Raw genomic sequence first — 25,971 nt, forward strand, 5'->3', positions numbered from 1 at the left:
TGGGCAACAGTTTCTAGATTTCTTGATTTTATCCTCTGGGTATTTTTTTAATAAGATGGCACGGATAAAGGAAGAAATATACTTGGCTTAAGAAAGAAATACTTAAAATCTTGTTCAAAAAGCCTTGTGCGCTTTTGCTTTCCTAATGTGTGTTATTGTTATTCCACATATTCGTTAAAGTAGGCTAGGTTAGTTAAGTGTGTCAGATTTTAATCTCCTTTGAATGTTCTCTCAGCTGCTGTTAGCTGGAAATGGAACTCCAGAGTTTCTCTTGATTTAGTAGGTGTTCACTCAGTTTACTTAGACCTAACTTAAGTCCTCTAAATGATCACCTCTCTAAGTATCACTACCAGATATGACACTATCAGAACTTATTTCTGTTATTTTCATAGTCTGAGTCACATGGATTCTCGAAAACCAGGTGCTTAAGTAATATCAGTGCTTCCGAAAAGTAGGTCATTCTCTACATACAGTATTTTAAATGTTGTACCCTGCTTTAGTTCAGTTATTCCTGGTTTATCTGAACAAAATAAAATTACTAAAAATAGTTTTGAAATTCAGAAATTTACAGTTGATACCACTTTACAAAACATTCACTGCCTATGGAAAATAATGAGTACATATTCATGACAAAATTCATCTGTGTACTGCAAAGCGTTCTACTATGCTGAAGATTAGTAGGGTGAGTGTGTAGATTAATATGATTTGCTTTGAAGCAGACTATTTTAGTGACAAAGCTTTTAAACAGCCTGCACAGGAAATCTATGAAGCTTTCAAAATAATTTCTAACTCTTTTACACTGTGTAAGACACAGTACTGAAAGTCAAACACAAACTTAGGGGGGGAGCACAAACTAATATGCAACAAATCCAGTTAAAGTCCAGTAAAAATAGCTTATTTATAGTAGCATAGATACTTGTAGAGGGATTATGAAATTGATATAATTACCATTTGTTTCTGGAATGCACAACACCATTAGAACTACATAAAATATTAAGAACCTTATCTTCTTTTGTCTCTCCAGTGCTTTAGCTCCCAGTAATGATGACTTCTTCCTTAATATTCTAGCCTTTCTTGTTTTCCTGATACATGACAGTCTTGTGCTTTGCTCTGCCACTTGCATTGCCCTTGACTGTCTACTTTGAGAGTTATTCTGCCCTTTCTTCCAGTCTCACAGGGGTTCTTGGTCCTTTTTTACTTTTCTTTCTCCATCCTATTCATGGGTGATCTGAGACTTTCCTGGAACTTCACTGTCAGCTTATGCTGATGATTTGCATATCTACTCTTTTTTTTCCTGACCTGACTCCCTTAGTTAAAATGTGCATTTCATTTCAGGCCATCCGGATGACAGTTCTCCCTGTATAGCTGATGACAATTACTGATACCAAGAATTCTTCTTTTTCTTCCTGAAAGCTCTTGGTTCTCTTATTTAGTAACTTTTTGTAGCAGATCCTACATAGGAATTTTTTTGTTCAACATATTTTTCCCTTACGTTTTCAAGGCTATCTGTACTCTACTTTCCCCTCACAGAATTTCAAAAAGCCCAATTCTTATTCTTGTTTTGAACTTTTTGTCTAATTTGAATAATATGAATCTCTTTAAATCAGATAGAATATGTAATTTGCTCTTTCTGTCATTACTCAGATCTTCTGTCATTCAGTTCCTTCATTTTCTTGCCATTTTTCTCTGTAAGTATTCTTCTGGTTATCCCAATTTAGGGTTTTTTCTCCCAGCAGTAGTTCAGGAATTACTGATCAAAAACCTCCAACTATTTCAAAATGTATATAAACTTGTGCTAAATTTTGGCTGTTCTGTTCTTAGTTAGAATTAATATTTTTGTAGCGTGCATATAAAGTAATGCTACGTATGCTGCAGGATGGAGTTGAATATGAAGAGGTTCTAAAATTATGCCTAGCATGGTGTCAGTTATGGACAGTGGTTTTCAAATTAAAACTGTCCTCTGGATTGTCATTAGTAAGCATTATTCCACTAGATCTTTGCCACCTTTAGCTGCTAGGATTCATTTCAGAACAACAAAAAATTTCGGTATAGGAATCTTCAGTTTGATACTGGTTTGGAAAGTAAGTTGTCCTTCTGGTTATGCAAATTTCTGAATAGAGTATAGAACGTGCACTACAGTTTGTGAAATAGTAGGTTCTTTTAGTGGTTATTCTGATTAAGAATACAAATCAGTTATTACCAATAATAGCTGCATATTTTAAATTAATGAATTAATTTGATAGTACTATATATTTTTTTTCTTTTTTTTTAGTTTTGCCTAGTCTATTTGAAAAGATACGTCTATGAAAGAACATTCATTTCTATATTCAATATTTCTGGCTATACCCTAATACTTTTTCACTGTGTGTTTAATAAAGCAGTTAAACTTGTATATGGGAGTCAGTGGTTAAGATTCATTTCAGGGAACTCAGTTGAATTTGTTCCATAGGGTAGTGATATCTTCCACTGAAGCTAAAAATTAAAATAAATCTCTCTGAAGCACTCATTCAAGACTAAGTATTATGTCTGAATCGCAACTTGAGCATTATTACTGTGCTGTGATACTGTCATGACTCTGTAAACAATGAGAGAGTTTACAAATAAAATGAAAACAGCAGTTGTGGGAAATATCTTTCAGAGACAGTGACTCCACCTCTGCTGTTGCAGATTTTTAATAAATTTCAATTCAAGCTGGAGGTGCTTGGCTTAACTGCTCGAACTGTATTTTTCCACAGTAGAGAGGGAAAAATAGGACTTTATTTCTATTTATTTAAAAAGTTTATTGTAAGAAGGAATAGTGTTCTTTATATAGTTTTCTTAGTTCATGTTAATCATGATATTTGAGAAATACTGAGTTTAGAGTTCATGCAATCAGACAGAAGTTGAATTGTGTGTTGCCAGTGGCATAAGTTTGTCATTCATGTATGCTGACAAAGGCTGCCAAAAATGCCTTTGGGAGCTTCATCTCAAGGTAGCTTACAAAATGAGTTAAGAAAATATTTTTCTTTTTTTTTTCTTCCTTTTTTTTTTTCCTATTTTCTCCAACATTTACAGTGTGTTATATGCTGAATTTAGCTACTATTATTTTGAATGGTTGAATATTATTACACTAAGGATACTTCAGCCCACTTTAGCAGAGTCGTAAAGTATACTTATACTCATGGATTACAAAGATTTCTTTTCATTCCAGTTGCAGGGGTTCACAATGCTTTAATTTCACCCTGGCTAGCTTTTATTTCTCCACTGTCTCAATCAGCACCGATGATTCAGCAGACTTTCTGTCTTTGTTTCCAAGTCCTCCAGTTGCAGCCTTCATATTTTTCTTGCTTCCTTCCCCCTCCCGCCTTGAAATTCAAGATGTTTTCTCTTTCTAGAATGATTAAGATGTTGTTTAAAAGACACATTTTTGCAGCACTTCCAACTCCTTTGAACAAACTTGTGTTAATAGATACACTGCTCTTGTAGGCAGTATCCCTGCAGTCATGTGAGGTGACCTTGATTATATAAATTAGCATGTCCAGCTCATGAATTCTTCAGTTCCCATTTTGATATGCTGACATCGTCTAGGTTGGTTGGATTCTGTGTTTATTTGGGACTTTTGCTTCTCAAGAGAAGAATTTGTAAAAGTTTTAGATGCAAGTCTGCATAGACATGCAGCAAATACAGTCTGCAGTTTGGTTTGGAATAATAGTGCAGTTCTGAAGCAAACTCCTCTTTTGTCCTCAGCTGCCTTCTATTGGTTTGGTTCATGGAATATTTTGGTGTTAATTCCTTTCTGAGGAAATTTAAGAGTAACCTCTTTTTCAGCTCTGCACCAAAGAAGCTCCAATATGCCATGAACCCTAAAGGGCACATAACATGTCTCAAGGCAATAAGTTGGACAGCTTTGAACCATGTGAATGGTGGGAAGGTTGTATTTGAGGGCTCAAGTCTAAATCTAGTCCGAAGTAAAATCCAGGACTAACATGTCCATATATGTAAACCAGTTGCAAATTCCATGTATATTTTTTAAATGTAAATGCATCTTCACAAGCAGGCATGCAGGTAGTTATGCTTTGTGTTCGCTAATTTATTCTTTTGGTGAGAGGAGTGTGTTTATAAATTCCATCATCTTTATTCGGTATGCTTCAGTTAATTTTCCATGGAAATTTGCATTGTTTTTCAGTTTAAATGCAGTAACATCCACTCAGGAAGTTATGGTACCTGTATTTCTAAGGGTGATGTATGTTGTTGAAACTGATTGTGTTCATCTTATCAAACTGTCAAAGCAATCCCTCTTACAACATTCTTCTTCATAAACTCATTAAGCATTTGAACTCGTAAGCCTTTTATGCCTTTTCCTCAGCAGAAAGTAAGTGTGGATCACAGTCAAAGTGAAAAGGATTTAGAAATGAAAATATTCAGAAAGACTTAACTGTCAAGCTGATATGCAGCTGTGAGAAATGAACAGGAAACCCTGTATCATACCAGTTGCTCATCAACAATAAGTAAATTACAGTTCATGAACTTATAGCTGATACTTCAAAAAGAACTAAGGTATGTATTTTGTAGACTTTTTCAATTCTAGACATTTCTGTCAAAGATACTTTTCTTTTTGAGGATAGGTGATTAGCAGTGATTCATACAAAGTTATCGTCCACATTCTCTTCCTGTGTGATAATCTTTTAGTTTGCAGTTTAAGTTATATTTTAAAACCTGAGGTTCATTATAACAGGTTGATTTCTAATTTTGCTATGAGTTGGGTTTGTTTTTCCTTCTCACGATAACAGCTTTTTTTTTTTTTAAGGGAGTTTGGTAAGAATTTCAGAAAACTTTATTATCCACTGGAAATAACTAGAAAATAATTACAGCACCTGTAGCATCATTTAATTTAATTCTGTTTAAAGATGAACTACAAAAGAACTATCTCTGGGTACCTGAAAATGTCTTTTTTTAGTCTTGCTTGTTTGAAAATCTTGGGGTCTGGTATCATCTTTCAATAGATTTTTTTTTTTTGTATTAAAATTCAGTCTACTGTAATTAGCATTATTTTTAATTGGAAAATCTATTTAAATTTTTTTAAAAGTATTTCCTCAGCTGTACTGGCGATATCAATGGTGAGGAAAAAACAGGAGATAAAGGAAAAAGGCACGTTTAAGTGTCATTTTATCCTAGTGTGCTTTAGATATACTTGGTTACTTTATTTGTCATTGCTTTCTTGTGAATTACGTTACTTCAGAGACAGTGATTCCAGAGGAAACATTAGTATTTGTGGTGATTTATTAAATATGAAATTGAAGAAAAGTTGCTTAGAAATATTACTGTTGGAGAGAAGACTAGAGGCTTTTTTTAAAAAAAAAGAAACCACTGAACATTTCAGGATAGTGTGCATGTAAAGTATCTTTGAACTTTTTATTATTGTTATTAATATTGATATAGTACAGTTGTTGAATAGTTATCAGTTCAGAGAGACAATGCAAGCCCATGGGAAATATTTGTGGGAAGATACATTTTGACATAACAGTATTTCTCCTTCTTTCACTGTGAAGGAACTTACTCTGTTGATTATAAATGTAAAAAAAAAAAAAGTCATTCCGTTATTTCAAATACAGAATAGATGAAGCTGAAATAGAACAGATTTTCCTTTATTTCATATCTCAGTGAAAGAGTTACCTGGTAACACAAGTAGAGAGTTCTTAGATTAAAATGTGATTTTTAAGTTGATGAACAGAAAGCACTGCAGACATCTGTGTATTTTTTCTTTATGTGCTATATGTGTTTACATTATGTAAATGTTACATATTTAGCTTTGAGCATGTCATTATTAAGTATCTTCACAAGTGATCAGGAAAAGAAAGTGAATAACAGGATAATAAAGCTTGCAGTTGATAGCAGCTTGTTCAGAATAAGCATAGAAGGGAATTTAGGAACTAAGCAGAGCACTTTACCAGAAGACTCTATGGGTCCTGAATTTTACAGGGATTAAAAAAGTGACTGAGCAAACTTGTGAGATAAAAATCTGTGATTAGGTGTTAAAACAGATTCCAGCATCTGTCTCAAGAAATCTCTTTGCCAAGTTGCTGGAGAATGGGAAAAAGCTAAAGTTTGCACTTTCTTAAATGTTCCCTTACCAGTGACAACTGTCAAAGACAAGATTTTCAACACAGAGATTCTTCTAGAGTGGCCGTACTAGGGCACTGAAGCTGTAATAAACTGGACACTTGTAAAGTTTTCAGATGTATCATATGGGAGTTCCATAGGTTTTCCTGAAGAGCAGAAAGATAACTCTAGAAAAGGTTAAAAAGGTTGAAAAATATATTATTTTTAACTTTTTTTTTACCAACTCCACGTGATAGGATATCTTTCTTCTGCAAGGCACTATGTTTTCTCATACCCACATCGTGTTTGGAATGTTTCTGGTTACATTTCGCATCTAAAACTAAGCAAAGAAATGCTAAGTGGACATGCGAAGTTCGGGAGTACTTTTTCATTCACAGTATTTATTAACTTACGATATTGATAATGAAGGCTTTCTGCTAATTTACATATTTAAATAGAAAAATGTAAAATATTGATTTGCTAGATATTGATACCCACATTTTCACGTAAACCTTGTTTTCCTTTAAGAACAATACTCTGAAATGTGCCATCCTTTGTTTTTCAAATATTTATTTTCCTGCACTTGTCAATATAACCCAGTAAAGAACTGACTGTAAAATCAAGGAAATCTAAGGAAATTCTTTCATCTTTTTGAGTCATTTAAAACCATTTTGAATTTGGTTTTCTTCCAGTTTTCTTCCTGTATGTTAGAACTAAATACTGCATTATTGGGTGTTCCATCATATTGCAAAGTCTAGATCATTAACGGAAAGTTATGAAAATTCAGAGTAATGTTGCTGGTGCTTCTATTGTAGACAATTTTAGTCTCTGCAAAGAACTTTTTAATGTGGAATTTAACAATTACTCATTACAGTATTAAAATGTAATAGGTATGTGTTTTCTTTTAGGTGTGTTTGAATTTATATTTGTATGATTTAAGCTACTCTATGTATTTTATCACTTTAGCTTTTTCCAGATTAATCAACTTGTTCCTATAAACACTTTTTCCTAGTGTCATTTCCAAAAATTCTGCTAGTATCAGTAGAAAAGTAGACTTTGTGGAGTTAAATCCTCATTGAGTGTTTTAATCCCCGATGCAGTAATTTGAAGTTGAGCACATGTGGAAGAATGCTTCCTGCAGAAGTCTTTACTAAAGTACATGGTGTTAACTACGAGTGTAATCTCTTGCTTAATCCTGAAACTGATGCCCAGGAGGTCATTAATGCTCTGTAAAAACAGCGTGTTAACAACCTTGAGAGGACTTTAGCTCATCAGACATGTCTTCTTGCAGTCTACCTTTGGCACAGCCAAGTTCTGTTGAATGATGTTATTTACTGAAACCAAGTGTGAGCTCTGAGTGCTTTCTCATTCTCCTGTCAGTGGGGGGTTTGGGCTTGTGGCAGCTCAGCTGCCATTCATTTCCTTCCTTCTGCCTATGGCTGTGAGGAGGATTGTGTTCTAAATTAGCTTTATTGTTTGTTAGACATAGTTAAGCTTAAGTAAGGCACAGGGAGCTGGGCAGAGCTGGGCAGTTCTGTATCGCGCTTTTGTGAGACGAGGCAGGGGATGGCTCTCTGGCCTCATTCGAAGCCATCATTTCTGGCCCCTTCCCACATCTGATGTGATTCAGTTTTACTGCCTGCATGAGCTAATAAGTATTAGGATATAATTAGAATGAGAGTTGTTATAAGCTTTTGTTGCTCACCTACACTATAAAAAAAAGCGCCTCTTTACTGATTTGAATGGATGCCTTCTCTTCCGTATGTTACTGGAAAAGGGTCTCACTGAAACACTATACGCTGAAGTCTACAGCAGTGAAGGTCCAATTTTAGCTATGGACTTTCACTGGGGAACGTGTTTTGTAGAGCCCCATCCTGAGTTTTGATCTTTTCTCAAGCATGATTGAGAGGTGCTGGAGACAATATTTAAAACATTCCTACTGGAAAAGTTGCTGTTTATATCACTGGACCATTGTAGCTCCTCAAGGAAACGTCATCAGTTGGGTCACTCATTAAGTTTTAATGTATCTTCAGTACGCTGAGATGTCAGTTCATGTTCTCAAAACAGTGTTCAGAAGCCCCATTCACTTCCCACATCAATGCCCGATTCCTGAGAAGGGGCACAAAGGTTGTTCTTTGCTTCTCCAAGTAGGAGCAGATGCTGACAAATACTTCACAACAGAGAGATTTTACTGTCTTCCTGTTCGCTCTAAAATGGACTATAGAGTGTAGTGTGCTATTGAAATAACCTGCTTCTGGTCGAATAACACAAAGGCATTTCACAGTCTACAACACCACCCTTTCTCTTCATCCTTAACGGAACAGCACAGGAATTTAAATAAGCTCACATGCAAGGAAGATTTTTTTTTTTTTTTTAAAATACAAAAATGGTAACTGAGCAGGAAAAAATCAGAATATCTTAGTGAATGTAAGGAAATAAAAGCACAAACACATTGGTTTTGATATTATGAAGTATAAGATTTACAGAATTAATGGACTTGCAGCCTATCGATATAAAAGAGAATGTCCTAAAAAAGAATGATTTTTCTTAGGATAGTTGCTGCATTTTATTAGCTAGGCTTTCTGCTTTCTGATATCTTTCTTTCAGCCACTCTGTCATACATTTGCAAGATTGTGCTCATTTTTTAGTATTATTATGAAAATAAGTTTTGACTGAAATGTTTTAAAAATACTTAGAAATAACCTTTCTAGAGGAAAAACACTGTTTTATAGCTAGTCAGAAAGCAGAGTTTGTCATAACTGTTGAAATATAAATTTTTGTAAAGCATTTTATAATATATTTATTATGGAAAATCCACCAGTGTAGTTGAGCTAGAAAGATAGGCTTTTGTTTATTCTTCCTGCTAAAGTGCAGCTTACTTTCATAGTGGGGTGTTGATGTATTTGAAATTTCAAAAATAAAAGCAAAAAAACTGAGTCAGTTCTAAAAAGCTATATTAAATTGTGAATGAGAGTTCAGTTTCCTGCCCTGATAACTTTGTCGATATGGTAGTCTAGATTCTGGGAACATCCTAGTAGAGATTTCATATCAGGCTAAACCCTTTATTTTGGCTAAAGCAATTGTGCACAACAGTCAATGGTACAGGGAGGAGACAGCTGAGCTACCAAAAAATTCTACTTAAAATATTTACAATCATCCATTTTTGGATCTGGATCTCTTGATTTTCTTCTCTTTATTATAATGTGCAAGAAAATGCCTGTGCTTAGGTCTTTGCATCAGCAAAAATAAAGAGAGTTTAAGGAGAATTGAGTATTAATAGATAAGATATTCTGTACTGAAATTCTGAATAAGTTTCTGACTAGTCGAATAATTATTCCACCCATCCCTTTCTTCTGACAAATGGAACACAACTGCTGCTGGTTAAATCTATTAATTGCATCCTTTATATCAACTTCCAACTCGTTCTATTAAACTGTTGTATGCTCTATTTAGTATGTTATTCTGTAGATATGTTTCTTAGCATTTGTACTCAACAGATATTTATTTTTGTGATGCATGCATTCCTGTGCAAGAGCGAGGGAGTGTGAAAGAACGTGTTGAGCTGTGTCAGATGAAGCTCATTGCTATTCCAGCAGCGTGACTGCGCCTTGAGGAGGGCATTCAATCCTTGGCATTCATTCCCTCACACTGATGTGATAACAGAATAAAGGAGCTTTACAGCTGATTGAAGTCAAGTAGTAGGGCCATTGTAAAGGCTCACAAGAAGATTACTGATGAATACCATTACTGCTGGAGGTTGGGTTAGCAATTGTGCATGTCCATGCTTTCTTATAGTGAATAATGAAAGGAGTGTGTGTTAATAATTATGAATTAACTACACTTTCCTTTCTAGAGGGAAGATGGTGGTGTCCATTTGACTTCAGAGTGCTAAGAATTATTTGATAGATATTTACCAAGTTCTGAGAAATCTTTTTTTCTAAGTGATAAATGGAACTGTGGCTGTATTATTTCTCTAGTTCTGAGTATCAGAATAAAGAAAATTGGGCATGATATTTTCTGGTTTAGTCTGGAGTCAAAAGGTGTTTGACCAATTCAGGAATTAATGAAAATTCACAGTTTTTCCCATCTTTTGCACTGCAACATTCTCATTTTTCTTGTGACAGGAGACAGATTGAAGGCTTTGAATTTATTGCAGTATATTGAACATTCTTTGCTTATAAATGAAGCAGATGGCTGAGATAAAATCACAGACTCTTCTGTATTTTAGTTTGACTGAACGTTTTTGAAACTAAAATAGTTTGTGTCTGATTGTCTTTTCTTGAGGAGAGAGAGTATATGGGGAAACATTACATCAAATTCCCAGTCTGATTCTCACATATTTTCTGTTGGGCTTCTAAGTGATGACGGAAATGGAAGATACAAAAACTTTCCCGGAAGTCTTAATAGTTCTTAACTACCTGCACTACCTCTGACTGGATCCTGGATACTCCAGGGTGGCCTGAGCTTAGAGGCGGGTTAGCACAACTCCTCTTCTTTCACTTGAAAGCATTCCAAAAAGGCTTTTTGAATTGTTTAAAGGCTGGTTCTTGTTAAGTAGAAGTTAGAATAATTAGTTTCCTTACTAGTGACAAAATTATTTATATTTGTGAGAGCTGAAGTAAAAGGAGTTTGTAGGCAACTCTATGTCTATCTGGTGCATCTTTGTAGGGCAAGTTAGCTTCCAGGTTTGATTTCTAGCTTTGGGTGTCTGCATTGGCAAATAGTGCAGTGCAGTAGGAGTGCATCTGTGGAGAGAAACTCTACAATGCAAACCATGATTCAGTACGTGGATGTACGTGAGAATGTAAATGGGCAGAGACACCTTCCACTAGACCAGGTTGCTCACAGCCCCGTCCAGCCTGGCCTTGAACACCGCCAGGGATGGGGCATCCACAGCTTCTCTGGGCAGCCTGTTCCAGTGCCACTCTTATAGTGAAGAATTTCTTCCTTATATCTAATAGAAATCTACCCTCTTTTCAGTTTAAAGCCATTACCCTTTCCCCTGTCACTACATGCCCTTGTAAAAAGTCTCTCTCCCGCTTTCTCGCAGGCCCTCTTCAGCTCCTGGAAGGCTGCTATAAGGTCTCCCCAGAGCCTTCTCTTGTCTTTTTCGGAAGAATGTTTGCAATCCAAACCAAAACACTGCACTAGCTGTGCCCTTAATGACTTTCTGAATCCGAACAAGCTCCTTGGAGCCCTCTCTGGCCTCTACAAGATTTCTTTAGTCAAACTCTTGCTTCCTGATCCTCTGAACAGTCTTTGGCTCTGGTTGCTGCAGGTCCCCAGTTCTTTGCCAGTTCTTTTTCTTCTGGTCTTTACTGTGGTCACTGGAACTTTTCTTCCTAGGTGTCCTCAGTTGCTCTGATGGGAAGCTCTTAAGGGATCTCACTTCCCTCAGAGGCATCATCCTGACATGCTGGTGTGTTTTTGAAAAGGAACGTAACCCACACAAACTGAAAACTTGTGTCAAACTGGTAGTCTTTCAGAATAGTCTTAAATTGAATCATCGTAAATATCCATATGATCACTGTACACTGTATTATATAATTTTAATATATATTCCATTGTTTTTGAGAGATGACAATAATCAGACACTATGCTGTGATTTGGTTTTTTGTCCTTCATCTGTCTTTGAGAATGATGGCAATATTTCCATAGGTTGTGTTGATACTTATAAATGAAAAAGGTATTATGAAAAGTAATAAATGGAAATGATGCCTTCAACTTATATTGCTCTGAATTTGTTTCTAATGGAACTTTTATGAAACACAATAAATAGTATTGAAAATGCAAGTTTTATGTAGTGACTTAGGAAATAATAATAACTCGAATAACCTAAATAGATATAAAAAGCTATACAGCAGGGTTTATTTGCATTCTAGCCAGAAATAAATAGTTTATTTGGGAGGTGAAACATGGTCTAGTAGATAGAGCAATAGAGAGAGCACTTGAAATGCCTGTGCTTTCTTGCTTTTTCATTTAAATACTGTCAATATGGGTGAAAATTTCCTGGTAACATCCACAGTCTGTTTTCTTTCCATAAATGGAGAACAGATTTTTTGAAAGTTTTGTATAAGTTATTAAATATAAGTCAGCTCAACAAAAACTGTATCTTCTGATTATCCTTTAGTGAATTCTCATGTAGCTGAAAAAAAGTACTTATTCATTCTGCTCAAACACTTTTCACAAAATTAACAGTAGCATTTTCATGATTGAGTCTTTAAGTTCTAATAGTCTACCTGTTTGTTCATAAACAGGTTTTTCTTCTTTCTAACTAGATTCTTTCTTTCTTTGTAGTAATTTATCAAATCTGTGGAAAAGCAGTGTGTTAGTGGAAAACAAATCAATCTGTCCTTTCTGAAAGGTATAAACAACTTTCATTAATGATGCTTTTTAAAGCTTAGATTGCAGATAGAGGAAAGTTGTCTCTTAGGTATTTTTTTAACTTCATTTTAGTATTTCAGGAAAAATTGCTTTTATGTGGTCATGTGCTGCTGCTTTCGTTTTAAATAATCCAACACCTGCTTTTATTAAAACATTTTTGTAATTAAAAACTTTGATTTTTTTTGAGATTTCCATAAGATACAATTTGTAACACATTTTCAGATTACTTTTTGAAGTTAAATATTGAAGTGCAGATTAAATGTTTGTGTGATTGCAGTATATTTTTATTTTTTAAGTTTTAGGTGTGATTATTAATATCATCTCTGAATACCAGCTATGTAAATTAGGGGTGTGTTAAAGAGTTTTTCAGTTTTCTGACTTGTAGGTTCCCTTCCCTTGTGGTATTGAGTCCCATTTCATTACACATGCGTTCTTCATTTCTTCTATTCTAACTAGGCTATGACCTTTTTTTTAAAAAAAATTTTATTTAAATTCTCTTTGTCTCTGGTCCTGTACCCTTTATGGAAGCAGAACTCCGCAGTTCGGCTCCCTATAGGCTCTCATTGACCAGTGCGTGACAACCTTTGCTTCCCACCCATTTCCATAGTAGCGACACCTTGTAGTTCTTCAGAAATTAGTATTCATTTGGTTTATAGTTTAAGACCCTGGGGCTGCAGAGGCTTTTCACAGCCTTCACTTCACTAGCCACACTTGACTGCAGTAATGCGAAATATAAACAACCCTAGAAATGTTCATGATTGAGTCCTTGTTGTCTGAAAGTTACGTGGCAAATGCAGGTTCTCGAAAGGTGTCCAGGATCCATCTTTGGTAGCTCATCGCTAGTCCCGAGAATTGTAAAACTTCTGGAATAATGTAGTTGTTTGAAACCAATATTTCTATCCCTGCACCTGGACAAGCAGTTTCTGCATGTCTCTGGGAGTCTCCTCTGTGTGTAAGTCTCCAGTAGAACTGAGTTCTTCATTTTGCAGCTCATTTTGCAATGCACCTTGGTTGGTTAGAGCATGTTTCTTCAAACTAATGGCACTGTACTGCCTGCATTTGGACTGGAATGAGCTACAGACGTGGTCAGTATGTGATGAGCTGTGTCTTTCCACAGAGCCGTTTCACAGTAGCAGAGATTTTGTACTAGTTTTTAGAGCTACACCAAAAAACAAAGTGTACAGAAAACAGTTTTCTGGAATGGTATTAGATGATCAGTATTGGCCATCATACAATCTCTCCATGCATCTTTTATTGCAGTAAATTAATTGCAGTAAATGCGTTTGGGTTTTTTTTGTTTGTTTGGGGGGGGTGGGGGTGGGGGGTGGTTTGTTTTTTGGTTTTGTTTTGTTTTTAATTTTACACATCCTTTGCCATTTTGATATTAATTTTGGGTTTTTGGGGATCACAGATTACCAATATACACAAAGTAACTGGGGATTAGTAAGCTGTGCAAAAGTCTTGCAGCTGCGTACCAAATGAAGCTGTATTTGCAGCTTAAACAATATCTGAGATGTTAAAACATCGGCGTTGACTTAAATTTATGTTTGAACACACAGCTTGACATCCTTCTTTGCAACATTTTGTGGCATATTCTAGTCAGATTTTAAAGCCTAAAAGTTCAGTGTCTTCAGTCCTCATCGCTATAAGCAAAATCATGTGGGAAAAATCTGTGTGATGCATTTTAAAAATATTATAAAGCTGCAGGACAGATGCAGTAAAAAATTACATTTTGATGATACAATTATTACTAGAGAAACCTATTATTTTAGCTCACAACTTGAGTAGATAATATTTTGTTTGGATTCTGTTGTAATTTTCTGGAGTCTGAATTGTTATTTTGCTAAATAGTTGCTCGTTTCACATTCATTTTGTTGATAAAATTTGGCCTTAAGCCTGGTGGTATGATTTTTTTATTGTCTTTTTTGTCGTATTGTTGCTTGTTGCAACTAAATAAAAGCAATTTGAAAAATAATTATGTTGAAGTATAATTTTTTATTTTATACTAGTAAAAAACAAATCCAGTAAGAGTAATTTATAACCTCAGTAGGTACTCTTTTGAAAGCTTGAATAAAATAAATTGTAAAAAGCTTCTGAAAATTTGGAGCAATATTTAGGAATCTAATGCAGTATGCAGTGCCCAGATTGTTTTAGTAAAACTAGTATTGTGCTTTTAAATGATTTCTTCAGTAGTTCTTGATTAAGGAAATTGCAGAAGTACTGTAATAGATGTTAACAGTGAATTTCAACTGAAGATTCAGCCAATAAGCTTTTATTTGGATCAAAACTGTCGTCCCATTTTGTGCTCCTTAAGGCCGTGGAGGTCAGCAATCAATACACTCTTGCTCGCTTTGCCATCTTTTGGAAGCGTCTTGAGATACTGGTGCTGAGGACTCAGCCCTTTAGATGTCAACGTGGATTAGTGGAGAGGCTCTCACTAAAGCTAGTGGAAAGAAAAAAACAAGCCATACTTATTGACAGCAATAAGATACTTGAATAACTTAAACTGCAAACTCTGGTGATGTCACATCGCCTGTGAAAAACATGAAGCTCTACTCGTCATCTCAAGCTGTCAGGGTGGAAGAAGCTGTTATGGCACAAGGCTTTTCAAGTTACCCAACTGTGCTGTATCTGTGATGGAGTAAGGTTGTCCAGAAAGAAACCCCTGTGTTATTGGTAATGTTAGAATTAATAAAGTTGGATGCAGGTGGTAATATCGTAAAATTTGCCTCGCTTTCTGACACGTTTTTCTTTATTTACACTGCTATAGGATACTCTTGTAGAAGCTTTTCTCAACAAAGCGGTTGCAATCTATACACTTAGCAAAACATTGGTGATCAGTGTATGGTACACCTGATCTGGAGAAAAGTATGAAAGCATTACTGTCTCATAATTGCTCAGGGCTCTTCAGGGTCAAGACAGATCTTTCAGTTCTCAGAGATAAGAGTAGTAGCATCAGAGTTAATGTCCAGGGAACCTTGATAAAGCAGCGTGACAATGCTACAGGTGTTGCCGTTGCTATTCCCATGTAACTCATGTGTTTCATGCTGCTGTCTTCAGTCAGTGATCTGATGTGAAGACTAATTATTAGTGCAGACTTTGACTTGATTGTTTTGCCATCTACCATGCTTTGATTTTCAGCATTGTGAGAAGCTTAAAACCAAGGAGTTTGCCTTGATTCAGTGTGCTGAGGGACACTTAAGTACTGGGCAGGTTGTGGCATCCATTGAGACATGTTGCGTCTTCAGAACAATATTGTTATTCACAGAAATATTTTTGTCGAAGCTAACAAAGTCAATTATATTTAGCAGTAGTTTCTCATTCTGATCAGAGATCAGCAAAGCTGCACCCCTTCTTCACTATTATTCTGTTTCTATACTAACCAGCTGGCAGATGGGAATAGAAGTGGTCTGAAGAGTGTTTTTTTAACAGCTTGATGAGTCTTTTGTATTAACTGTTTAGGTAAGAAGCAGCTTATCTTATTTATCCATATAAGATCAAGCACCTGGTGATAGCTATCAAGTATCTAATGAATTTAATTAAAATACATGCATTGTTAGTATTTCCAGCTGTGATATTAACTAGCAATTTTCAGATACTTGGAATGAATAATGGTGTTGGCTTTTCTGTTGCTTTGGACATAAGCCATTTTATAAACCTGCAGCTTATAAACCTGCAGAATCACTACTATAGCGCCTGCTGGATGTAGCTGAAGAGCAGCTGGATGATGTTTTCAGATGTTGTGCTTTTTCTTCTCTTTAGTCAGTGAAGATGCTGCTGCATCCAGCAGCTGCCTACTTTAGTTTCTGTGGCATTATTAGTATGTTAGTTGTAATAAGAGCTGAATGAAATCTAAAACATGCAGGCCGAGGAATGTTGTTAAGCTTGGTGCAGGTAGATCATCATCACGCGACAAGATTGAACATTCAGCCTAATTGTTGTCCATTATTAAGAAGGAAATAGGTCTGTCTTAGACTACAAAATGTTTTGGTATAAATGTCATGTCATGTTCAGAATCTTAATAAGAAATCTTCACAAAACATTTACATATTACATTGATGTAATAATCCCTTCTTATTACAGATGTGGCAATTTGAGGATTGTAGAGTTTCTGTTCACTGGAAAAGAATTTAGTAATATCTTTGCTGGATTACTTAGTACAGTTGACTCAAATGACCAGTAATATTTCATTTAAGTATTTATTGCAATCAGAATACCAACATTTGTACAAAAAGACACACATGTAAGTCTCCGTATCTGGAACCGATGTGAGGCCTAAAACATACTCGACGAGAGGACATCATTGAATGACATGTTGGTGGTGTGTCAGTAAGCATATTCTTGTTATTTGCTCAGAATTTGGAATAAGTAATTATTGGATTTTAACAGTGTTATTTAGATGTTGGTTTTGTCTTTTAGTATAGACATATGATATATATGTGTACAGTCATTCAAATGATTTTTTTTTTAGTTGTGAAGTGGTAAGCTAACACATTTTACTTTTTATAGGTCTGCTTTGAATAATTAATTTGGCAACTTTTATTAAAGCTAATAATATTATAAAGATAAAACAAATTAATCAAATGATTATACAACTATTATAAAACTATTTCACTATCTTTGAAGTCCAGGGCCTAAAAGCTCTCATGGTTATCTTGAGCGTGGATTATGTATTTCAGCAAAATGTGATAACTAATGAATATCTGTAGAAAAGGATATCATTATGCTCTTTTTAATGAACTAACAAAAATTCAGCAGCACCATTGTTTAAAATAAAGGGATACATGTAAATGAGGCCAGTGCTGAAATTGTATTTAAACAATGCTGACAGTTCTTCTATTGTGTCCATTAATTAATTTCCCAGCGTCAAGGATCTCTGGGAATGAACTGCAAAAATAATTAAAATGATACATGAGGTAAATAGTTTAGAAATTAAAGAGGTGAAATAGGGAATTAGTTTAGTAAATATTAGTCATACTATTTATGCTCATTTGCTTTTTAAAAGCAGGTTGAGGAAGTATGATTGGTTTTGATTCACATGATGATCTGAAGTTCTGCTCACAGATGGAAAAGTTGCCATATTCTTTTTTAATCAATGGTGCCTGTCCTTGTTTCAAATCAGTAGTCTACTTAAAATAGTCTGCTTAAAATATTTTGCCTTAAGGTGAAGTTCTTCAAAAATAAATCAGTTGTAGCATATTTTTACTAATGATTTGGATTTAGTGTGTGCTTGGTAAGGTAAGGTCATATGTTTAAGTAGAATTCCATGAATAAAAGCAGTTTTGGTGTGACACAGCTTTGCTTTTTCCACCGTATTTTTGGCCAACTAATTGGTGTCAAGTCACTACTTGAGGAGGAATGTGAATGTTTAAGTTCAAATTAAATTGGTGATTTGAAATAGAATGGAGTCTTAATTAGAAGGAAACTTCAAAACAAATTTCTTTCCAGCTGGACAATCATGTCTGAATAATTGAAGCCCAACTTTTTAAGCGTAGCTTAAAACAAAAAAAGTCTTTGCAATAATGTTCTTTCTGTCATTGATTGTAGGTGAAATGAGGAGGGGATTTAAATTTTGATATCTCAAATATGCATGCCTTTGAAAAAATTTTGTCTGGAGCTTTTCATTCAACTCTGCCATACAACGTGTTAAAAAAGAAACAGCCTACGGCTTGTAGAAAATGTTTTCGTCAACTTTACCTGTACTGGGGACAAGGGGGGCAGCTAGTCATTCACTTCTGGTTTTATCCTCATCTTGCTGCTCCTCAGCCTTTCCATAACAACTCAGCCAGTACTTCCATAACTTCTCTCATGCAAGAGGGATTTCATGTTACAGTGGGATATATTGAATATATCAGTGAATATACTGAATAAATTAAAGATGCAAAGTGAATTTTCTGGGAAATAGCGAGAGGGTTAGACTTTTCAAGCGTGTGTACATTTTTGAAAAGTGTTGGTAGTGTCATCTTCCCATATCTTCTTACAGCTTGTGTCATCAGACTCCCTAAGCCTTTTCTTGAGGAAACTACTCAGGACTGGGGGTGTAGAGAAGTGTATGCTTCAGCGTCATACTCGTACAAGAAACAAATACATCGTATGCTTGTGTTTTGTGCTGTTAGAGGAAGTGAAAGACACAGTGATGCTCCGTGTTAAGTACCTAGAGATGCCCTAAGTCATTACACTGTGACATGGCTTGGTAGGATAATTAGGTACCATATTAATGGCTCTAACCAAAATACTTCATTCTTTACTACATTAATGATGGTGAATGAAAGAAAATGTAGCTGTTAGTAATCAACCACATTCTAACACCTAAACAGTGTAAATGAGGACTTAAAATGTGATCAGAAAAGGGATACAGGAGTGAGACAACAAAGTCTGCTGCTGGCACTGTGTTATTCTGAGTAGTAAAGCTGAGAGGTTGACAACAAGGAGTTGCAGAACTTCATGTTGCTGTAAACAACCAGGCAGTAAATAACAGGTGAAATTCCATGTGGACAAATATAAAGTGATATTGTGCATGTGCTTGGAATAATCCTGACTTTACCTGTGCAACTATGGGCTTCAAGTTAGCTTCCTACACTCAAGCACCAGAGGAGAATATCAGCTCTGTAAAAGTCGAGAAAGAAAAAGAAAAACAAAACAGAGGCTAGGAATTACTGGGAAAGGAAAGGAGAACAAAATATCATTATACAGCTATATGAGTTATGTTCTCTCAGTATCTTGCATGATGGTTTGGACTCTCTTTCAAAACCAGAAAAGTACAGGCAAGGATGCTTAAGAAAACAGAGCAAAGATGGTGGAATCAGTATATGAGGAGTGGTGGAATACACCAAAAATTTCTAGTCTGCAAAAGAGAAGGAAAGATGAAGGGACTGCAGAAAGTGAATAGGAGGTGACTGTTCACTCTCTTTCAATACCAGGTTTAATACCTAAGCCTGGCACAATTTCATAGCTTTAATAATTCTGAGTACTTAAAAAATAATAGCTTATTATATTTGCTCTTTATCAACTAATATAATACCATGAGATATTACCCTCCCTAAATGTAGACATATCCAGGGTATAGGAGGCAGGCTAAACTAATCATTGACTAGACAATAACCAGTGTAGTCATACAACAAAATTTGCATTCTTTCAGTGATTGTCCAATTCAAGAAGTTTGGGGAGTGCAGTGTAAAAAACACCTTTAATTTCAGCTGCAGAGGAGATCCAGCATTTGCAGGGCAATGAGATATTTGTGATGTTAACCATCTAAATGATTTTTATTGATAATGACAGATGGTTCTCAGATAATGTGCTCTGAGTCATCTGTAATATGTTCAGAATAAGTCTTGTGGAAGGTTGTACATCTGTCTTGAGATCTTTTGCTAAAATATTTAAATTGAGGTCATTGTTTATATTTGATTTTAAGTAGCTTTTAGCTGGTAGTCTGCATTTCTGTACATTTAGAGATCAAACTGTTTGTAACTTCAAAAGCTACAAATGGAAAAGTATAATAGGTAGCAGGTGTTAGAAAAGGGAATTATGCATTAGCTGTTTTACTCAATTTCCAAAACTGTCTAAAACTATCCATTGGAAATACTTTGTAGCCTAGACTTATCTCTCAAGCATGATGAATTTTTAAATCTATAGGGGGATATGCATTTTTTCTCTAATGAATTGCATATTTAAACCTATTTGGTTTCATTTAAAAGAGCCGAAGAAAATTGTATTGGGAAAAAAAAAGAGTTTAACAGAAAAATCTCAAGAAAAAGTACAGGTTCTTATATTTTTTCTGCAATTCCTCAAAAACATTTTAATTTCCAGTATTGCAGTTCTGTTTTGGTTTGGGTATTTGTTTGTTTGTGGGGTTTTGTTGTTTGTTTATTTGTGTTTTTAAGCTACTTATCTTTCTGGTTACGGAACGATTTTCTGTATTATGGGATAATAGAATGAGTTCTTGGGCTTAAAATCAGAATCTTAGGTTGTTATCAGAAAAACAGAGTACTCTGATCTAATTTGACTACCTAGGTAATATTGTTTTGTGAGTCAATGTAAGAGAGAGCAAAACAGACAATTTTGCCAACAGCTACTGCAAATTGACTTTGAAACTTAAAATGCTGCTTTCAGATGTATTTCTTTAATCCTCCCACCTTCTCCCCTATGCTTTTCAAGAACTTATATAATATTGAAGGAGTGAGGAGATGAAAGGAGGGTTAGTATATGTTAACACCACAGCAAGTTCCTTTCAGTTACCTCTTTCTTGCTCATGTACTGTCATTAAAGAAATGTAAACCTTTATTATATTCAGGTAAGATACCAAATAATCCAGTACATAAAATATCCTGTTTAAAAACTATTATTTTGACTGAAATTGTCCTGCCTACAGACTATTCAGTCATCTTACTTCTTCGTCTGCAAAAATAGTCTTCCTCTTTCTTTATCTACTCTCAGCAGCATTTCTGTACTTTTCTTTATCTGTTCAGCAATCTCAATCCAGCTTTATTTGCCTCCATCCCATAACCATCATTCTCCTTCTTCCCCTTTCATGTTTGATTGCAAACGCTCTTCCCCTTTCATGTTTGATTGCAAATGCTCAGGCTGGTGCGATGTTCTTCAAAGTAGATCTATACCCAGATCACAGGTCACCATGTCACAAGGTGAATTGAGCTGGTTCATCCTCTGCCACAAAGTCTTCACCAGTGACAGCACGTACTTCAGAGTGGGCTTCTGGAAAAAGTGTTGGTGTTTTCTTGTGCAGACTCTTGACTTAGTCTCAAACACAATCTGTTTTCATTGGGCATTACCACCCTGTTCGTCTTTCAAATTTGGAGAAAGGTTGTCACTTTTCTGAGATTATGTTGTGTATTCCAGAATAATAGAAACTTTTCATGTATGATTAAAGGGTGCTGCTTGAAAGGACATTTTTAAAATCCATGTTAAAAGTGAGAAATTGTTTGCAGATGAGTGCTGAGAAAAGGTAGACCAGAAGTACTGTTGCTATACTTAATTTTAAAATATTTTAAATATTTTTGTTCTCATTTTAGGGATGAAAATGTTATAGAAGATTATCAAATGCTGAATTTAAAAAAATACTGCATGTTCTGTAAATTTATTTACACAAAGTAGGAAGAGGGTTGTTTTCTTAGCATTGGCTTTCTGCATTTTCTAGAATTATGTTTGATTATTTAAATACTGCCACAATTGTATCTGGTAAGTGGTAGCAGCACTTTGCTTACAAGTATGTCTTCCTGAGATACCATTTGATGCTTTTATATATTTTAACTTTCCATCCCAAGAGACATGCCAACATGAAAGTAAAAGGCTTGGATTTTTCAGGAGGATGGTAGTGAGTACATGATGCTGTAAATTGGACTTGACTTTAATTTTTCTTATTAAGATGAAATCTAGAGAGAAGTCTCGTTAAACTTACCATATGCTTTGTCTGTCCTGGGATTTTACAATGTTATTCAAGTACAGTGTTTTCCTACAGTAGTGAAAATATCACAGGATCTTAGAATCAGAATCTTCCTTTTCGCATTCCAAAATTAACTAATTCCTATTTTCAATTCCAACTACACTTTTAAACTTAAAACTACCCTGCAAATAACTGGCATTATCTCTTTTCCTGATTCTTCCCGCTTTGGTGGACAGGATGATCTGTAGTGTCTGTAGTTGTCAACATGGTGTTTGTACATTGTGCATTTCTGTCAGTCAAAGGTAGCGGAGAAGGAAAAGTAGGACGAGGAGAATATTTTTCCTTCTCCAATTGTGAGAGCAGTGAGATTACTTGATTGCACTGTTACAAATGTTATGTGGAATATTTTAAATACTGTGCTCTTCTAGGTTAAATAGCAATAATGTAGATATTTTATTATGTTCTGTTTTACATAAGAAATTATTTCATTTCACTTTCCTTGAGCAAAACGCTCTATTTTTCTGAAGAGCAAATTGCAGTTTTTAAGTGACCAGCAGAGAATATGAAAAAGAAATTCCTATACTTTTAAAGCACTACTATTAGATCTTACAAATTATTTAGATATCAGCATTTAAGTATCCCTACATTTGTCAGATTATGTAGCTTAATTTTTTAATGATTCTTTTTAAATGTTATTTTAATGAGATTTTATGTAGCACTAGTTCAGTCATCACATTTATAATTAAATATCATAATTATCTTTTCAGTCGTCAGTGGTATAGAAAATAAAATCTAAATTAATTTGGTAATACAGGAAAACTCAGTGAAGTCTTTTAAAAGTAGGAACACAAATTTTTCTAAACTCATAGGTGTGCATGTAAAATCTTAATTTCTAGGGGGAGTTTTATGAAGTGACTGAATCTGCTGACTTGAACTAGAATAGAAAGCTGCAGATCTGAATACAAATCTGAGTTGTAAATGTTTGTGTTACAAGTAAATATTTTTCCTTCAGTAAAAACCACTAATTCAGTCAGATATAGACCAAATTGTATATTTAAAAAATTCCTAATAATTTCCTGTAGCAGAATTTACAGTGAAAAAGCTACTAGTATCAAATAAAAGTACATATGCTTCATCTCCATTATTAAGAGTCCACTCTTAATAATGGAGATGGAGCACGTGTTCATGCCACAGTGTTGAGCAAGGCAGTACAGTATTTCATGCCAGATATGAGCTAATGGATAACATCAGAAATGGAAGAAACACCTCTGTAAAGCATGAATTTAAATATAAGAAATGCATACCACACCTTAATTCCTCTTACGGATACTGGGTATGAATAGGTTTGCTATAGATTAAATGCATACATGTTTGTGATACGAAGGGGTAGATATTTAGCTGACATTTGTAGTTAGTATCGAATGCCACAAAAATACACTTGGCATGTATGGTGATCAAAAGTATTATTTGTCTATTGAAATGATGATTTATTTTTATTTTTCTAGTCTGAACCAGAGGGTTTTTCTCACTTCCACTTGTACGTCTGTGCTGCCTTCCTTGTCAGGTGGAGGAAAGAGATCCTGGAAGAGAAAGATTTTCAAGTAAGTGAAGGGCATATTTTTCAAGCAACAGGGTGGTATTTATTAAGTAACGCTTCCTAGCGTTACTTGGGATGAATTTATGACAAAATAGTAGCAGCTGCAGCAAGACCGATGGTGTCTGACTGACTGTTAGAGTTCCTCCAGAACTGTTAGATCTGAAGTGATGGACTATAAGCAGTAGGAGATGTATTTTCTTTGTCCACTCTGGGAAAAAAAAATGCTGTTTTCACTGAAATGGACTTTGAGAAGATGATTTCTGGAGATGTTATTATAAGTAAAGCCTTGGTATTTCACAGAAAGATTTTCTGAGAAGGTAGCTGGATTTTTTTTTTTTAATGTGTCACTGGCATTATTTATTTATAATTTCTCATATATAACAGTACACCCTAACAAGGTGCTTTTCACTCTTCCAAAAAAAGCTAGGCAAGCAGTCTTTTTTAAAATAAGGAGGCTGGTTTTCAGTGGGAAATAAAAGGACCGTAAGAGCATTTATTTCAGATGTCCCTACGTTTCAAACCCTTACGTTTTTCCAGCAAAGAGCATATCAGGAAATTGTTTGTAATTGGATTCGAATATGGTAAATAGGAGAATCATTGCATACCTCTGTAGAAATTCAGTTATATTTGTGAATTGGTGACGGTTCACTTTCATAGGAACATTTTATATTGAATTTTACCCTGTGATGCACATGCAATGCCTGAAAGGCTTTAAGGTCCTGTTTACAGGCTGTCTGTGAACAAACCGCGCCGCAGCGCCGCACCAGTGCCCGCCCTGGGGAAATGGCCCGTTACCAGCTTGTTTTCTCTGCAGCTGACTGAACTCTGTTGCCCTGTACAAATGAACCGTTGTGTAAATTCGGGTATCACTTCAATCTGTTTTATCTTTCTTCATAAAACAATTCATCCAGAGCACTTTAACTGTCGTTGCCTATTTTTGCAATAAATAAATGCCTAAGGGCACAACATAACTAATTTATACTGCCTTCTAGCACTGTCAGATTTTCTCGATTTATAGAATTTTGTCACAAACAACTTTAATGTTGGCAGCCATGCCTCTCAACTACAATTGTTCACTGTTAATCCTTCCTATTAAAATTTTCCTGTTGATTTCCTGCACCAAAGTTCATAAGAATTTTCCCCTCTCTACTGAATCTACTACAACTATATTTAAATAATAATCTCAAGGTGTAGTACTATGAAGATTTGTTTAGTTTTTCTTACATATGTTCAGATTTGTTTATTGATTTAATAATTAAATTGTTTATTTACAGTTTAATTTCTTCATAGGCTATTCAAACTGGGCTATATAAAAATATATAAATCAGGAACACACTGGAACACATTTATCAAACTGCTTTAGATTGCTTACCATATAGAAATGCATTTAGCAATTTTGAGGGTCTGTAGCCTAGTGCTAGTTTTATCACTATCATGTGTTATCACTAAAAGGCTTGGCCTTCTTTATTGTGTAACATGACCTTTTAAAATGACTGTAATAAAGTGTTATCAATTTTCCAAATTATACTTCTCTCCCACAGGCAAGAATAAAATCCATTATTCTTCCGCTTTGTTAATAATAGCTGTAGACAGCTGCCTAGTCTTCAAAGTAGTAGCTCAAGTAATAGGCATTTAAACTACCTTGGAAAATTGGGAGATTCAGTATGTGCAGTTGGAGTACTCTGATTGCACTGAATACACATTATTTCAAAGTCATAGTAATAGTACATTTTGTACTGAAATTTTGTGTTCTGTAGACTACATCAAGAATAAGCAAAACGTGCATCCAGTCCCTTCTTTTGCGCATATTGTGCTTTGTTTTTCTGCGTATGACATAGACAAGTCAAGTCTCTCCTTACTGTCAGTTGGAGGGTCTGGTTCTTTAGTACTAGCTGTGAAAACTCACGCTTTTCTCTTATGTGTCTTTGAGTAGAATTAAAAAGCTCACAGGATTTTTAAGGCGGAATAACCTTTCTCATAAGGCAGAGTAACCTTTCTAGTAAGCTTTGATCCCTTTTTGAAATTTGCTATGCCTTGTAATGCTATATAATGAGGGCAAAAATTATTAAATGCAATTTTAGAATTTCTCTGGGTCACTTTTTGATAGCAGTGAAACTCTACTAGATACCATTTCAGATAGGCATTTTAAATATTTTATGCCTATGTATAACATGAAGGTTAATTTTGCTGAAAAGAATGATAGTGTTTTAGTTAGAGGTTGTTATTCTTTCATGGTTTTCACCTTGAGAGAAAGCTCACTTTACCCACATAGGATGTGACACAAATCCAAGTACGGAAAGCTAGTTTGGGCAGCTCTGTAGCTCTATTCATGCTTCAGATCAGTGGTATTTTGCTTCACACGCTGGGAAACAGAGAAGTCAATGAGTAGATAGTAAATGGAAGACCTTTTAATCCTGGCTCAGGTTTTCCTTTTTAATCAATGTGATGTTTTATAGGATCAAATGGATCATTCTTGGCTTATCATATTTCTGTTTATGGTTTTGTGTTAATTCAC

The 25,971-nt window shown here is 35.0% G+C and overlaps 1 protein-coding gene across 3 annotated transcripts in view; it reads left to right on the forward strand.

The window, feature by feature from the left end:
• TBC1D22A (TBC1 domain family member 22A) overlaps window positions 1–25,971 on the forward strand; it is a 164,505-nt gene that overhangs the window by 105,186 nt on the left and 33,348 nt on the right. For all 3 annotated transcript variants that reach the window (XM_065657979.1, XM_065657988.1, XM_065657994.1), the window contains exon 12: window positions 23,365–23,460. In XM_065657979.1, coding sequence (XP_065514051.1) covers window positions 23,365–23,460 — 96 coding nt within the window. The remainder of the gene's footprint in view (window positions 1–23,364; window positions 23,461–25,971) is intronic.

The sequence above is a fragment of the Caloenas nicobarica genome, chromosome 1 (genome assembly GCF_036013445.1).
Source record: "Caloenas nicobarica isolate bCalNic1 chromosome 1, bCalNic1.hap1, whole genome shotgun sequence".
Lineage (NCBI taxonomy): Eukaryota > Metazoa > Chordata > Aves > Columbiformes > Columbidae > Caloenas > Caloenas nicobarica.